Genomic DNA, 15,671 nt, shown 5'->3' with positions numbered 1-15,671 from the left:
GTTCTGGCTATCTCCCCCCAAGGGGAATAATTCTGCTGATGCACGGCACAAAGCATACCTACACAGATAAGAGCTCTTGGTGCTTGTCCTTTCTTCTTCTTCCCCATTTCCCCAAATATTCTTGTCTGCAGTTAAAACATTAGTCTCTGTTTAGGTTCAGTGGTGTTAATTGCCATTTGACAATTTCTGGGAGGAATACTGAGAGAGAGCGGAAGGGCACGAAAGGTAGGAAAATGGACATGAGAAAGTGTGTGTGTGTCCTCTCTCATATGGGCAGATGTGTGCCGTTTATAGATACGCATATATAGGAAAAGTCATATTTTTAATAATGAATATTATTTGACTGAACAAATAGGAAAGCAGACGGAACTGGCTAGGAGTAGGCATCGTGACGCATAGGTGGGCGAGAAACCAGCTTTTCCCTTCCCACACACACTATGTCCTGGCAGAGCGTCTCAGTCTCAGCGCATCCCGTTCCCTACTGTTGCACTGTTGAGCCCCGGTAGCGCTGCGGCACCCGAGCGTGTTCTCATTGCTCTGCCACTGGCCTTGAGGGACCAGGGTAAATACGAGATACTCAAAGTCTCCAGTCCTCCTGCAGCAGAGAGGAGTTGCTAAACCACTCTTCAGACTCGCGTAGCGCTCTCCAATTTTTGCTTCTTTGGGGTAGGGTTTTAGTGAGTTGTTATTACAAATAATATATGATTCATCCATGTCTGCTGGCTATTAGAAAAAAAAATTATGAGAATGAGGCAAAGAAACAAGTGCAAATGAGGTAGGAAAGCCAGAACACAATCTTCGAAGTAAATAAAATTATTTTTATAGGAACCCTGTGTGAATATGATGGGAAGACTGATACTTACAGATTGCCTTCCTTGGTTTGTTTCTAGTCAAGAGCATAATTGGATCTATAGAAATACTGTCTGCCTCTTTGCTCTTTAAGAGTACTGCTAAATGGAACAGAAGACAGTGCAGCCAACCTAAGTGAAGGTCAAAGCTTGATGAGATCTCGCGGCTGCCCAGCCTCATCTTTTATGCAGTCAGCAAGATTGTTGCTTTTCCAGAGCACTGCTCCGCTACCTTCGTGCTGCCAGGTTAGGACAAGTCTGATCTTCTCTGGCCGCGTGACCTGACGGCATACAAGTACATATTTTTAATTCTGCATCAGCGCCAGCTCAGAGATGGAATTGTTGATTTACATTAATGCGAGGCATCGTGGCACTCCTTCCTGAAAAACGGGCTGTGCTCAAATCTGTCCTCCCTATTGTTAAGATTAGCATTTTTCCTTCCGCTCTTCTTAGCATAACACATTTGTTTGAATCTGCTTTTATTTTGTGTCATTTGCCTGTGATGTGATGGCTTAGGTAAGCCGGCTATTATTCCGCAGATATTTTGTGTCACAAGGCATAAACGGGTGATCGGCTGTGTCCAGGATGCTCCCCAAGTTCTCATCTGTATTTTTATTCTGGGGTAATACTGTTCATAGGCTCTATAACCTTCACAATATCTTTCTGCTAAAGCACATTTGTTCATTACATCAAACTTTAGAGTTGAGTCAGATGATGGGTATATCCAGTCTGTGGCACCGTCTGGTGGACCTCAACAGCAGGAACATTTTTCTCATGTTTGTTGTAAATTTGACTTTATCTGATTCCCCTGCAATTAATGTAGGGGAGCTATTTAGCTTTAAACACTGGTCATATTCTAGTCGTCCTCAGTTTAATAGTATTTAAATATGTACCGACTCATTCTATTCTTCACCTCCAAATCATGGCTTAGTCAAGTTGTGCAGAGTTTAATTAATGCATCCTCTACAAATCAGCCCTTCTGGCCCTTTTATCACTTTTCTTGCTCTTCTGTTTTTAGTTCCCTTTAATTGATTCTCCAAGTTCTGGTATACTAAAGTTCACAGGAGTGAACTTTATGTTCGCTCCTCATAACGCACAGGAGTGTTATGAGTTTCTAATTGCTCACAACCCTTTGTGTTATTTCTCTGTCCTCCCTGGCCCTTGCTTCACCTCCTAATTTAATATAGCTCAGTGTAATTAGTGTGCTGTTTAACTTTTCTTCCAGGTCACTAACAAAGATGTTAAACAGAAACAGCCATACCACTATCCCCACCACATCCCATTGGACCCTTTCTTCTGCCTTGATACCTTATCGCTTGTCATAGTTACTCTTTTTAGGTATCCTGCAGCCAGTTCTCAGGTTTGCGTTACTAGCTTTGACAAAGCTCATTTCCATTAATTTTTCTAATTAGTACGTATGCTGTATTATCAAAAGGTATTCTGAAGCGTTGGGCTGCTTGCTGGCTGTGCGCCTTGAGGCCTCACCTCGAGTGCTGTGTTCAGTTCTGGGCCCCTCTGTACAAGAGGGACATAGAAGTGCTGGAGTGTGTCCAGAGGAGAGCTACCAGGCTGGTGAGGGGTCTGGAGACCAAGTCATATGAGGAGAGGCTGAGGGAGCTGGGCATGGTTAGCTTGGAGAAGAGGAGACTGAGGGGAGACCTCATTGTCCTCTACAACTACCTGAAAGGAGACTGGAGAGAGGTGGGTGTTGGCCTCTTCTCCCAGGTGAATAATGGCAGGACCAGAGGAAATGGTCTGAAGCTGTGGCCGGGGAGGTTTAGATTAGATATTAGGAAGAATTACTTTACTGAAAGAGTGGTCAGGCACTGGAACAGCCTGCCCAGGGAGGTGGTTGAGTCACCATCCCTAGAGGTGTTTAAGAAACGTCTAGATGTGGCACTTCAGGGCATGCTCTAGTGGCAGAGATTGTAGGTTGTTTGGTTGGACTCGATGATCTCAAAGGTCCCTTCCAACCATGAAGATTCTATGATTCTATGATAAAGAGCCGGGGACATGAAAATTATTGCCTCCTCCCTGACATGAGGGAAAGACAAAGATGCAGCCACTCGAATCAGGGTGAGGTGGGCTGGAGGCCATCACTTCTCCACCTACTCCACCAGCTGCAGCCAATAACTTCTGTTTGATTAAACACTCTGACTTCACAACCTGTTTCTTGTAACATTTGTTGTTTATCACCATTGTTTTGTTGTTCTCTGGACAGACTTCTGACCTTTATTCCTTAACTCCTGGATACGGGCTTTTAAGGATGCTCTTTTCTTACGCCAGTGCCCGATGTGGAGAGCTCCCATGGAGGCAGCCAGGCTTGGCAGCCAGGCTCTGCTCCCACTCGTGTCCATGCTAAACACCTTGCTGAACTGGGGTCTGAAAAGCTGATGTAGTTCTCCCCAGCTATTGGGTAGCTCTTGTTTCTTCATGAATTTTTTAGTATGATTCCCAGTGACTTGGAAATTTGATTCCTTTAGTACTTTTGACTTGCGTATCATGCAGAGTACGTGCAATCTTATGATACATCTTATTAATAGATGTATTATCAGTGTGTTCGTGTTGCAGAATCCTCTCCATTTCCTTGGTTTTCTTATTACTGGTCTTAAACTTGTTCATCCTATTCTGCATCCCTCCTGTGGCAGCTGACAGTTTTTCATTGGAAAGTTGAAACTGTTATCTGGCCAAATCTGCAGTGCTGTCCCATCAGGGGAAAAATATCTTCCTGATCCTTGCTGTTGATCAGCTTGTGTCCTGAAGCACGATAATTGCTCACTCTTGTTATTTTTAAACCTGACTAATGCAGCTACATATGTTATTCTTCCTTATATAAACACATAATCCTTTTTTAATCTTGCTGAAAAAAATTGTCTGTATGATATCTTGTGGTAGAGCATTCTACGGGCTGATTTATAGATAGCATTAGAAAAGGTCTCCTGACAATCAGTTAAATGTGCTGCCTCTCATGTTAAATCGCGCCCCCGTTTTCTTATGTAACAGGGCGCATGAAGAGCTTAGTTAATTTCCATTCTATTTGTTTTATACATCTGTAATCCCTTCTTGCTTTTGTTTCCAAAATAAATAGTTGGTCTTTAAAACCTATCAGTTGTAAATCCCCCTCTTGTCTGCCTTTAATCAGTTTATACTTTTGGAGTTTCATTTCGTTCTAGTTTTCTTGCTGAGATGAGAAGATCAGAAGAGAGCGGTGCATTAGTGTGAAAGCTACGGCCGATTTACATAATACCACTTTGCTTTTATTGTGCTTTATCTTTTGTTTTATACATTCTAATATGTTTTTTGTTGTTGTCTGCCTGCGCACAAACCACCTCTTCAGTGACATTAGTGCTAGGCTTTTTCGATGAGTTGATGGTGGAATTTGACTGTTGTAAGTCACTGTCTTGTTCTTTGTGTTACCACCAAGGTGTACATGTAGTTGTTTGCATCTGCTTTTCTGCCTCATGAGTGGCTGAGAGCCTTTTCAAAGGCAGTCACTGCTAATATTTTAATAATGAGTGTTCCTTGGATCATAAGGAAAGTTCCCCTCCTTGCCAGTTATGTTGGGGTTTTGTTGTTCTACAGGGGATAGTAAGCTCCTCCGTGTTTGCTCCTCATCCTTGGAATATCCCGCCAGTTGTGTCTTTCCATTTTATGACCTGGCTATCTTCCCCTGCTTCTTTGCTTCCCACAGCTTTACAACGTTACTGGCATAGGAGAGCATTTTCACTTGGCTACTTTTTTTTTTTTTTTTTTCTTGATGGCTGCTTGTGAGCAACTTAAGAAATAAAATGCTCCATGTACTAACACCGCACAGTAGCTGGGAATCGGTTCTGCTGTCACCCATAGTCACTCAAGTGTTATCTCTGTACCCATCCAATCCTACCCCTCAGAGAGAACAAGTCTCATCGCTCTGTAAATGAAGTTTCCCACCTGCTGTTATTAATAATGCATTAGCACTCCTCCTTGAGAATTATAAATGTTCAAGATGCGTTGCAAGCCTCCAAAAGGCAACGTGTTTGTCCCCAGAAATACCTAACGTAGGTAACAGTTCTGCAAACCACAGTATATAAGATGAACCTTTATTGTTGCCCGTTTTACCCTGGGCTTTATGCTTTGAAGCTTCCACTAGCACCATTGCATTTGATCAATGGATAATTTGTGTTATATATAGTTTTATTAGTTCATGGCTGAACTAACCTTTCACTTTCAAAACAACAAAGACAATTGTTATTTATTATGCATGGGCTCATCTCTCCAAAATGAAGAACTGGGGCGTCTGTAGGGAGCAATAGTCAGAGCTGAGTAGTTCATACTTGGGCTGTCTTCGAATTTGTTGGGCAGTTCATGTGCTGCTCTACTGAGATTACAGACAGACAGTTGTCATCTTTGGTACGGAGAAAGCACTTCCTAAAGCCAAAGCTGCCCGGAACAACAACCATCCCTGAGTTTAAAATACTTGGGGGTCAGAGTTTCTTTACCTCTTCCCTCTTCAACTATGGAAGAGAGTTACAGAAACCTGTTGAATTTATCACTTCTCCTGTGGCAATTTCTTCTTGGCAGAATGAGAAAGATGAGTTGCTTAACTTCCAAACGAGACGAATAGAATTCTCAGTGGGATTGAATTATTTTTAGATGTTGTGTCGTTGGGATTTCTTACCCAGGCGTTTCATGCTTTCGGCTAAGATGATGATCCTGCTCTGAACCTATTCCACATGCCTGATTGAGTGCATGCTTGTGTGCTGTCGCTCTGTTTCTCCCCGTCTCTCCTTTCCATCCCCGTTCCCCTAAACCTGTGCTTCTGAGCTTTGTCTCATTAGGTGCGGACCATCAAATCTGTCTCTTGAAGGGTTAAGGCACAATTCTTCTACAGTTATTCTGTCACTGGACTCCTCTTAAAATACTGCATTTACATGGTACTGATCTTTTCAAATTGCATCCTAGCTAATTTATACTACCAAATATTTTGTACTTTTTTTATTGAGACCATAGTCTCATAATTTCTGTCAGTTTGGGTAATAAGCTTACATCTTTTTGTCTGAGGGTGTTTGTTTAAGCAGTAAAGTTCCCACTGTTTTTCAAAATGTTCAGTGACGATTCTCAAAGCTCAGACGCATCGTTAGATTTAGGTATAACAACCAAACAGTGGTGTATTTTGTGTTGAAATAAGTATTTACGAGAAACACCTAGACAATAAGAAAAGAAGGGTGGTTTTGTCTTTTTAGTGGTACAAGCAACAGTTACGAGCACTGGCAGGGATCTCTTCTCTATAGAAGGAAAAGGAAATAAAACTCTCAGTTAGATGGTAGTGTTGCAGATAGAAGTTTATTTTTCATCGCTACATCTTTTCTATATCTGTATTCACTATTTAAAAGCATTTCCTTTGGCAAATGGAAGTCAAAAAGCTCTGCTCAGTTCTGGCACGTGTGAGTTTTCATGCTGCTCCCAGGTTGTCCATCTGTAAGCATTGGCCCCGCATGAACTGCCAACAAGGTGCGGAGAGTAAATATTGCAAATGTTTTCAAGTCTTTTGACGATGACTAATAGGTATGCTCTTCGTTTGAATAATTTTTATCCTTGAGTATGTTCTTACCCTTTATTTCTGTATGGTCAACTCTGGATAGCCTTATTTAAGACCAGATAGCATATTTATATCATTAGGGAATAGATGATGGTCAATTAAACCAAGAACATGTTTCACTAATGTTAAAGTAATGCCAATTTAAAATTGTGCACGCACACAAAAGTGAATATTCACGGTCCCTCTCTAAGTGGGATTTGGAATGGTTCAATATAAATACTTTTGGTCCCCTGCTGAATCGGGTCAGCTTTGTCTTATTTGCCCTTAAGGGGAGAAAAACATGTTAGCTGGTGTTTGCAATTTGAGTAGCCTGAGAGGTACTGGAACGAAGCCAGGGTCCACCAGATCTGAATCCCTGTAGTTGGGTTTGTTACCTTTTATGCTGAGAGGTCAGAATATACGAAGGTGCCTTTGAAAGTGCTATACATCCTCTACTTGAATTCCAGCAACAGCCCCAAGAGAACCCCAAGAGCATCTACTGATTACAGGGGTTTCTTTCAAAGGCACTTTTTCAATACCAGGACCAAGAAAAGTGCAGGAACACAGATAGGGTTTGAGTTCCTCCCTTTTGACAGTATTGTTTCCCCCAGCACGCTGTGTAGATTTGTGGGAGGTTTTTTCTGGCAGTATCTTGATATAACGCCTTTTCTTTTCCACTTTATTTCTTATTTCAGGAGAATATAGCAGCTTTTACCCCTGAGGAGCTTGCTGGCTGGCAAGCCTCAGAAACTGAAGGGCAGCCTTAAATGCAGCACTACCTTCAGGTGCAGAAAACAGATTCCCTCTTCCATTGTCCCCTGCAGCACCATCCCCCAGGGCATCCCAGTTTCTCTGTGCTGTCCACGGGCAGGCATGTGTCAGGCTCTCGTGCGTGTGAGCAGGTTGTTTCCTACACAAATATTTGGGAGAGGATGGGCTTTTAGTAATCTGTCACCATCCAAATCTCAATGGAAGAGAGGAGACAGGCCGCCTTGCTGTATTTGATGAAGATGCCATGGGTGTGGGCCTGAGAAACTGTGGATTTGATGGGATTTTTTTTATACTTGACAACTGAGCAGGATTCACTTGGCCATTCATCGAATTAAGCAGAGTGAGAATGAGTGTGAGGAGAGAGAGAATCCACCTACCCAGGGGAACTGTGTGGTTTCAAGGGGGAGTGAATTGTGTGAAAGAAGAGGGAAAAACTGAATGTAAAGGGACCAAGAATAAGCGAATGAGGAAAGGCAGAGAGAGGTTGAAGGGTGTGCTTGTTCAAAGGGACGAGGATACATTTTATTTCAAAAGGAGCGCTGAAAGTGTGGGAAGATAAAGGCAATTACGAGACTGGAACATTGGTTTAGAGATGCTTACGGTGTATGTCTTGAGCCTGACCAAATGCGGGTTTTGCTGTCTTTTCCAACAGTTAATCTGGCATCCGCTATGAGAAGAGAGTGATAGCCCTTTCCTCTGAATACTGTAGAATATGGAGTAGCCCAAGTTGGAAGGGACCTCAAAAGTTCACCTGGTCCAACCTTTTGTGGGAAAGGGAGCCTACATGAAATTATGTAGCGCCCGATCGTAGATAAACCTTATTTTTTTTCCTGAAGAGGTGAAAGAGATGTGGGATTTTTCAGACTAAAAGATTACAGATAAAGTCATCTTTTGTTGTGATGGCCTAATTCTTATGAGTCTGAGAGATGAACAAGTCGCATACTTCAGCCTGGCTGAGTCACCTGGAGGCACTAAAACACTTGCTTTGTTGTTGTTCTGCATAGGAAAGTACAGGAGACCTTGTTTGTCTACAATTTGCTGATTTCTGTATTACAGGAGGCAGCTGTGGGCAACATCTGCCACCTGTCCCAAATGCAGCTCGTGGAGGCTTGCCTTGCAAATGTGTTCAAAATTAGCTATACTCAACTTTTATCCCAGCAAAACGTGGATGATGGGAGAGAGGGCTGCTCCCAGCTGGCTGTCACGGTCACTAGACCTTTGCTAAAGTAAGGCTGTAGATCTGCTGGTTCAATCCACACCAAAATTCTACCAACTTATGACCAGTCTATAATATTCTTAACAAATGTGGTTCTGCTTGCTTGTGTTTGGTTAAATTTCCCGACGGCAGCGCACAGGGTGCGGTGGCTCTGTGCAGCTCTTCTGGGAAGGAGCAGAACAGATTCGGCCAGTAAAATGTTGCTTAATCCTGTTGGTTTAAGAACCTCTGTATTTGCTTTGATCATGCCAAAGAATGTATGTGTACGTATGTCTGCAAGCCCTGGAAGTATTTTGACACAGTATGGTTTATTTAAAATGCTTATTATTAAGCTCAAAGTAATTTAAAGGGCTATGGGAGAATATCAAACGTGCAGGCGTTGAAATATTTCTGTGATTTCCCCACGTGTACAGATGCACACACCCCTTTGTATATCAGTGGTCAGATTTGGAGGTCAGTGACGAGTGGTGTTCCCCAGGGGTCAGTACTGGGTCCAGTCCTCTTCAATATATTCATCAATGACCTGGATGAGGGGATAGAGTGCACCCTCAGCAAGTTTACCGATGACACAAAGCTGTGGGGTGTGGCTGACACACTGGAAGACTGTGCCACCATACAGAGAGACCTGGACAGGCTGGAGAGCTGGGCAGAGAGGAACCTTATGAAATTCAACAAGGGCAAGGGTAGGGTGCTGCACCTGGGGAGGAATAACCCCCTGCACCAGGACAAGTTGGGGGCTGACCTGCTGGAGAGCAGCTCTGTGGAAAGAGACCTGGGAGACAACAGGGTGACCATGAGCCAGCAATGTGCCCTTGTGGCCAAGAAGGCCAAGGGCATCCTGGGGTGCATCAAGAAGAGTGTGGCCAGCAGGTGGAGGGAGGTCATCCTCCCCCTCTATTCTGCTCTGCCCTGGTGAGGCCGCACCTGGAGTACTGTGTCCAGTTCTGGGCTCCCTGGTTCAAGAGGGACAGGGAACTGCTGGAGAGGGGACAGCAAAGGGCTACCAAGATGCTGAGGGGACTGGAACACCTCTCTTATGAAGAAAGGCTGAGGGATTTGGGTCTCTTCAGTCTGGAAAAAAGACGGCTGAGGGGAGGGCCTTATCAATGCTTATAAATCCTGAAAGGGTGGGTGTCAGGAGGATGGGGCCAGGCTCTTCTCAGTGGTGCCTGGGGACAGGACAAGAGGTAATGAGCACAAACTTGAGCATGGGAAGTTCCATCTCAACATGAGGAGGAACTTCTTTCCTTTGAGGGTGGCAGAGCCCTGGCACAGGCTGCCCAGAGAGGTGGTGGAGTCTCCGTCTCTGGAGACATTCCAAACCCGCCTGGACGTGTTCCTGTGCCACCTGCTCTGGGTGACCCTGCTCTGGCAGGGGGCTTGGACTGGGTGATCTCCAGAGGTCACTTCCAACCCCGTGGTTCTATGATTCTGTGTACTGGTGTTACACTACTGGTAATACAGCAGTAGTATCTGCAAGGAGAAAACCATGAGGAGAGGCTGAGGGCTTGTTTATCTGGGAAAGAAAAGGCTAAGGGGTGCTACAAGGCAGCCTGCTGCAATGGAGAGGGGAATTGCAAAGATGATGGAACCAAACTTTTCCCCATAGTGGCAGATGCTATAATGAGGCGGCAGCTGCAGGTTGCTGCTTGGGAGGTTTTTGTTGAACACAAGGAAGGTTTGTCTCACCGGAAGGGTAATGCAGCACTGGGCTGAGCTGCCCAGAGAGGTGGTGAAATCTCCATCAGCAGAGGTTTTCAAGACTTAGCTAGACAAAGTGAGAGTTAGGCTGTCCTAGTGTTGGCGGTACACCCACATGGAGCAGGAGGCAGGCTAGATGTTCCCCGCAGGCTCCCTCCAGCCCACATGTCTTTGGCCTGCGATTGTTTGGTGAACAGTTGTTGTTCAGAAGACACATTACTTGAAGATTTAATATTTTTAGATCACAGGTTTTTGAGTTGAGTTTTGCTTCAACGCAATACCAGGACTGGTATCTGAAGTCACTAGTATGTGCAATCTTTCAAAAGTTTCAATTCTGGCTAGTGAGACTATTGAAATCAGAAATTATTGTAAGGCTTATCTGCTGTATCTAAATTAATGAGGATGACCTGGGTGCAACTGTGAGTGCGATAGAAACTCATAATAAAAAACAGCTTGTACCCTTAATCTGACCAAGAATTAAAAACATGTTGTGTAAAGGGGAGGTAGGAACGACTACTGATATCTAAGACTACTCCTTATTAAATGGTAATTGTAGGGTTTTGGGTCTCTTGTATAATAGTTGGAATTCATTGAAGTGCACCTGTAATGTGTGTTGCGCTAATTACTGCAATTTGAAGCTATCGCATACTGGAACTGTCATTGACAATCTCGCCCTGCCTTTCTTCCTGCTCAGAGGAGTCCCAATACAGCACGTTCTGCAATCATTGTCAGCGGGAATCACTGCTGAGTTTGGACTCGGTGACAGTGCATTGATTGATTTATTACTGGCACCAGTTTCCCTGTTTCACTTCTGCAACTTCTTCTTTTAGGGCTTCTTCAGTAAACGTCTGAAAGGGTCCATCAAGAGGACAAAAAGTCAGTCAAAGCTGGACAGGAACACGAGTTTCCGACTCCCATCTCTCCGCAATGCTGATGACAGGTAAGGTTCAATGTATCTCCCAAAACAATCTTGCCTTATCCAGCGGCACTTCGCAAAATCTACATGCAGGATGCATATGCACTCACAGAATGAGAGCAAGGAGGGGAATTTATTGTTCAGGTTAAGCGTATGGACTCAAATACTTCTTCCTGCATCTGTTTCAAATAAGATGCAGACTTTAAATTTCATGATACAAAACCATGGGCTTGTTCAGCTTTAGAGAAACTTGCCTTGATGCAGTACTTATCCACAGATCAGTGCAGGAGCCAATATGAGGGATTATGCTGGTGCAAGCAGATCAGTTCAGCCTAGTGCTGGCAAAGCACGGAGACATACAATGCAGTTCAGGCACATTAAGAATCCTTGCTCATGGCAGTTGATTGTATAGTTACTGCAGTGTTACTACAATGAACAGACGGTCTGTTTTTCAGAAAACTGGAAAACTCAGTCACTTCTGACCATCTTAGTGCTCCATTTGGCATATTCTTGCTTGTTTAGTTTCTGGCTGGCAATTCAAGCTGGGGATGGGTTGCATATGAGGCAAGCAAAAGCTCATATCCACAGTTTTTCCTAACTATTTGTGTAGTCTCTTGATTGCTTTCATTAAACGTTACTGTGTGTTACATTCCACAGTAGCCCAGCAGGAGAACCAGATTGAGTGAAAAATAGGTTGCCCTGTACTTAAGGCCACGGCAGGCTTCTGTGATTTTTACGTTGCTTAGTGCATTTTCCCTTCTCCTTTAGCTGAGTTGAATTCATTAGTTGTATCTGTCACGCTGTGCTGCTTCAATCAATGGTGCTATCTTCTCCATCTGAAAAGCAGCATCATAAAATCATGGAGATAGCAAGGCTTCAGATGATAGAAGTCTTGTTAACTTCAGGAGTTACAGAAAAAGCTGCCCCTTGCCAAACATGACTAAAAATGTGGATGATGTTGCTCCTATAGTCATAGCAATGTCCACCCTGTCTGTTTTGAGTCAACTTTTGTTATAAATCCCTATTTTCAGGGAGTTGCAACGTGTCTATAACAAGCGACTCCACAAACATAAGCATGTTAAATAATGCCACCATGTGATAAAGTACCTGTTAATTTTACCATTGTTTGTAACCAGCCTTGCTTGAAGTTTGGTAATGCAAAAAATCTCTTTGCCTTAAGTAATGTATTTGTCTTTCCTTAACGTAGTGCTCATGGTGAATGTGGACTGATATTTCCTTTTGCAGTGTAAGAGAAATGCTAACCTTCTGGGAAAGCCAATAAATTTAGCTTTGGTTTAAGACAGGATATTATACCCAACAAAGCCACCTTCCCTTTAAAACCGGATCCCCCTCTACTCCCAGCCAGTGTGGGCTTGAATAGTCAACTAGACCTGAATGAAAAGTGGATTTTCCCTGATTGCTTGCAAAGCATAAAATCCAGTGCATGTGGCGATGGCGTTAAGCATAGCTGGTCTGTTCTGTCAGTCCTCTCAAGTCTCCTTGGCATGGATTTAAAAAGGAGGATCCAGGAGCAAAGGAACTGAGAAGTTCCAGTGGCAGAGTCCCCATAGAGGTTTGGGGGACAGAGCCCCGGGAAGCCAACGGTGTGCAGGATGTTGGGACAGGGACAAGCCGGTGCTTGCTCTTTACTTGCGATCTGGTCACCCTCCTCCTTTGGCCTGCTCCATTAGCCATATAGCAGTGCATCTTGCGTCTGTAGGGCAGGAGAGGGGACAGTGTTTTGGGGGTCTTGTGACTCGATACGGTCACTTGCTGCTGATGGAACAAAGCGTTTTTGATAACCAGTCCATGTGATCTTCCTCCTTTCAGAGGTGTGTGTGCTGAAGCGAACAAAGGTGTTTGGAGGCAAGGGAGATCATTTGAGAGTAGCCAAGCTGTGTGGAGAGCAAGCTGAGCTGGAGTTTATTTGGAGATAAATCTTTGCACAAATGAATATTGCCGTTCAAAAGCATGAGCCTCACCTCAAGCTGGCTGAAGCCTCATGCTGCAGGTGAGGGTCAAAAAACTGATGATAGGCTGTCCTTCCAAGAAGGACTTGACATCTCTAGTCAACCTTGTTGTTACCTTTTGTTGGAAAGATTGAAGGTTTAATGGAGTTCTCTGCATTTGTGGTCTAATCAGACAGTGTGCCAATTGAATATACCAACTTTAAAAGTTTATGGTTAGGGATGCTACTTCTCTGATGGTATTTTATCAATCAAACCATAAAGGAAATTCAGTTCCACTGTAAAGTGAAACTTGCCAATGATTTCTCCCTTCCCTCCCATATGTTTCACTCTGTATCTAAGGGTGCCTGAAAAATGCAATTGGTGGGTAGAATAGCAGGAAAAACAACTTGGAAACCATGTGGGAATGAAGCACTGAAGATGAGGAACAGATTAGTATGCTGGAAGGAAGTGGGCTGGAGGAAAAAGGACGCTACAAAGACTGATTTGTGTTTGGAATTATGCGGTTGTTTGGGATTTTTCTAATGGGACAAGTCAGGGACAACTGTTTCTGTGTGAAAGAAGATAACACGTAGCAGCTGACTCTTAATTCATGAGAGGGAGTTGCCATTCTCTCACCTTCTCCTCTCCCTGCTGTCTGTATGAGGCTCGATCTGTTGCCGTAAAAACTTTCCCGGTGAGTCAGGCCTTTCCCATTTTAAACAGGTGATGCTGGGTGATGTCATGGTGTTATACAGGCTTTCAGGGCCAGGCTGACTGATAGCATCTACCTTTTCTTGCTCTGACAGATACTCTGCCCTGCCTTCAAAAAAACATAGAATCACAGAATGGTTTGGGTTGGAAGGGACCTTAAAGGTCATCTAGTTCCAACCCCCTGCCATGGGCAGGGACACATCATACGCCTTTATAAATTAAAACCCTGCAACGATTAGAAGGAAATAGAGGCTGCTGTCATGTTGCTTTTCTCATGCTTTTGAGGTGTTTGCATCCTGTTAAGAAACAGGAGCTGTTTATAGATAAATACCTATAAAATTAAAACTAAAGATTAGTTATCTTGGTGCACATCAAGACTTGGGATACTGTAACACTACATGCCGTTCCAGATGGTGACAGAGGATTGGGATGGCGTAACATTGCATGCCATTCCCGATGGTGACAGAGGATGGATGCTGTCTGTTCAGAGTTGATTTAAAATAGAAAGGACGTGGGAGTACTGTAGGACGGAGATAAGCAATGGGCCAAGCCGGTGTGACTGGGTTAGCGGATGGGGAGAGGAGAGCCCTGCAGTGCACCTCCAGAAACGAGCCCACTGTGGGTCAGCATCCAGGTGTCCTGTGTGAGTCCACAGCCTCTCAGCCCGCATCACTTCTATTGCTGCAGGTTCAGGTTGTTTGCTGGGCGGTCTGTTTTGCTTGAAAACTCATGCTTTGTCTTCCCAAGGCGCTAACGTGAGAATGCTTAGACCCTGCTCGGTTGCGACGCGTGGCAGATGTGAACAAAGCTTGTCAGAGGTGTGGCCAGTACAGCATCTCACCAGGTGATCAACAGGTCTCGCCATGAGGCTCTCTGGTACCATGTTACCATATCATCTTTCACAGCTTTTCTAGCCTGTTTCCCACTGCATTCTTTGAGCTCTTCAAGCCACACATTTGTCTCTAAACATTTTCTCAGTGTCAGTAATATATAAAACATGTAAAAAACCATGAGAAAAGACTTAAGGAAAATTATGTTTGGAAGGAGAGACCAAATATTTTCGGTTTGCGGCCAGGAATTTGAGAGTGTTTCCAAGTGGACCGACAGTTCTCTCCTCAGTTTTGTTTATGGTGAGAGAGGGAAGATGGTTGAGACTGGCTGCATATGGTCTCGGCGACTGCAATAAAGCTCTGAGGACAGCTGGGAGGGTTTTGCCCTGTTGGGATTTACTGCCACGTGGGAATCCTCCTGCTTTACTAAAAGTCATTTTATGGCATTATCAGATAGTCGTAGACGAGCGCAGGATCGGTTGTATGCTTGCTCAGAATGGGCTCCGGCAGGTTGCAGGGAAGCGGGTAGCCATGGCTCTGGGGTTCATGGTGAAACGGTATCGCTGCTCAAATGACAGCTTTTTCTACTTTCGGTAAGTTCTTGCTCCTCCCTCCCAGTTCCTTTACAGTATGAAAATAGCACAGATCATATAAATAACAGAAGCAAATCTTGCCGTATTTTTCATATTCATTCATTCTGATTTAGTGGTGGTTTTCAAAAAAAAAAAAAAAAAGGTGGGTGATTTTTATCCTGATTTAGACATAAGGATAAAAATCCGTGTTACACAATGTGTTATTAAGGCTTGACTCACTCGGGGCTTGTATTCATTCAGCATATCTGTTTCTATCTGCATACTGGAGTATGGGGAAAGGGGAGGAGTGGTTTGCTTCCAGAGAGGCGTCTCACTCCTCTTTTGGTGAACGTATTTCTTTCAGCCAGTTTTTTCAGTCCTCATGCAGTTGTTTGTCTTTCAGTGAGAACCGAACGAGACCTCCGTGTTAAGCCTATTGTCGCAAACCTTCCCCTCGGTGCTAGGCTGCTCTGTCACACCTGCAAGCTCCCTTGACCCCTTTATGAAAACACACTTCTTAATGGCCAGTGCTTTCCTGCAAACCCCCCGGGTCTTCCACGTAGCATTCACCTATAAATCGCTTAGCAGTGAAATGAAACT

At 44.1% G+C, this 15,671-nt stretch overlaps 1 protein-coding gene across 10 annotated transcripts in view; it reads left to right on the top strand.

The window, feature by feature from the left end:
* RASAL2 (RAS protein activator like 2) overlaps positions 1 to 15,671 on the top strand; it is a 191,423-nt gene that overhangs the window by 137,617 nt on the left and 38,135 nt on the right. For all 10 annotated transcript variants that reach the window (XM_063342802.1, XM_063342804.1, XM_063342803.1 and 7 more), the window contains one exon: positions 10,924 to 11,033. In XM_063342802.1, coding sequence (XP_063198872.1) covers positions 10,924 to 11,033 — 110 coding nt within the window. The remainder of the gene's footprint in view (positions 1 to 10,923; positions 11,034 to 15,671) is intronic.

Source organism: Chroicocephalus ridibundus, chromosome 8, assembly GCF_963924245.1.
Source record: "Chroicocephalus ridibundus chromosome 8, bChrRid1.1, whole genome shotgun sequence".
Classification (NCBI taxonomy): Eukaryota; Metazoa; Chordata; class Aves; order Charadriiformes; family Laridae; genus Chroicocephalus; species Chroicocephalus ridibundus.
This window is presented reverse-complemented; position numbering and strand designations above follow the sequence as displayed.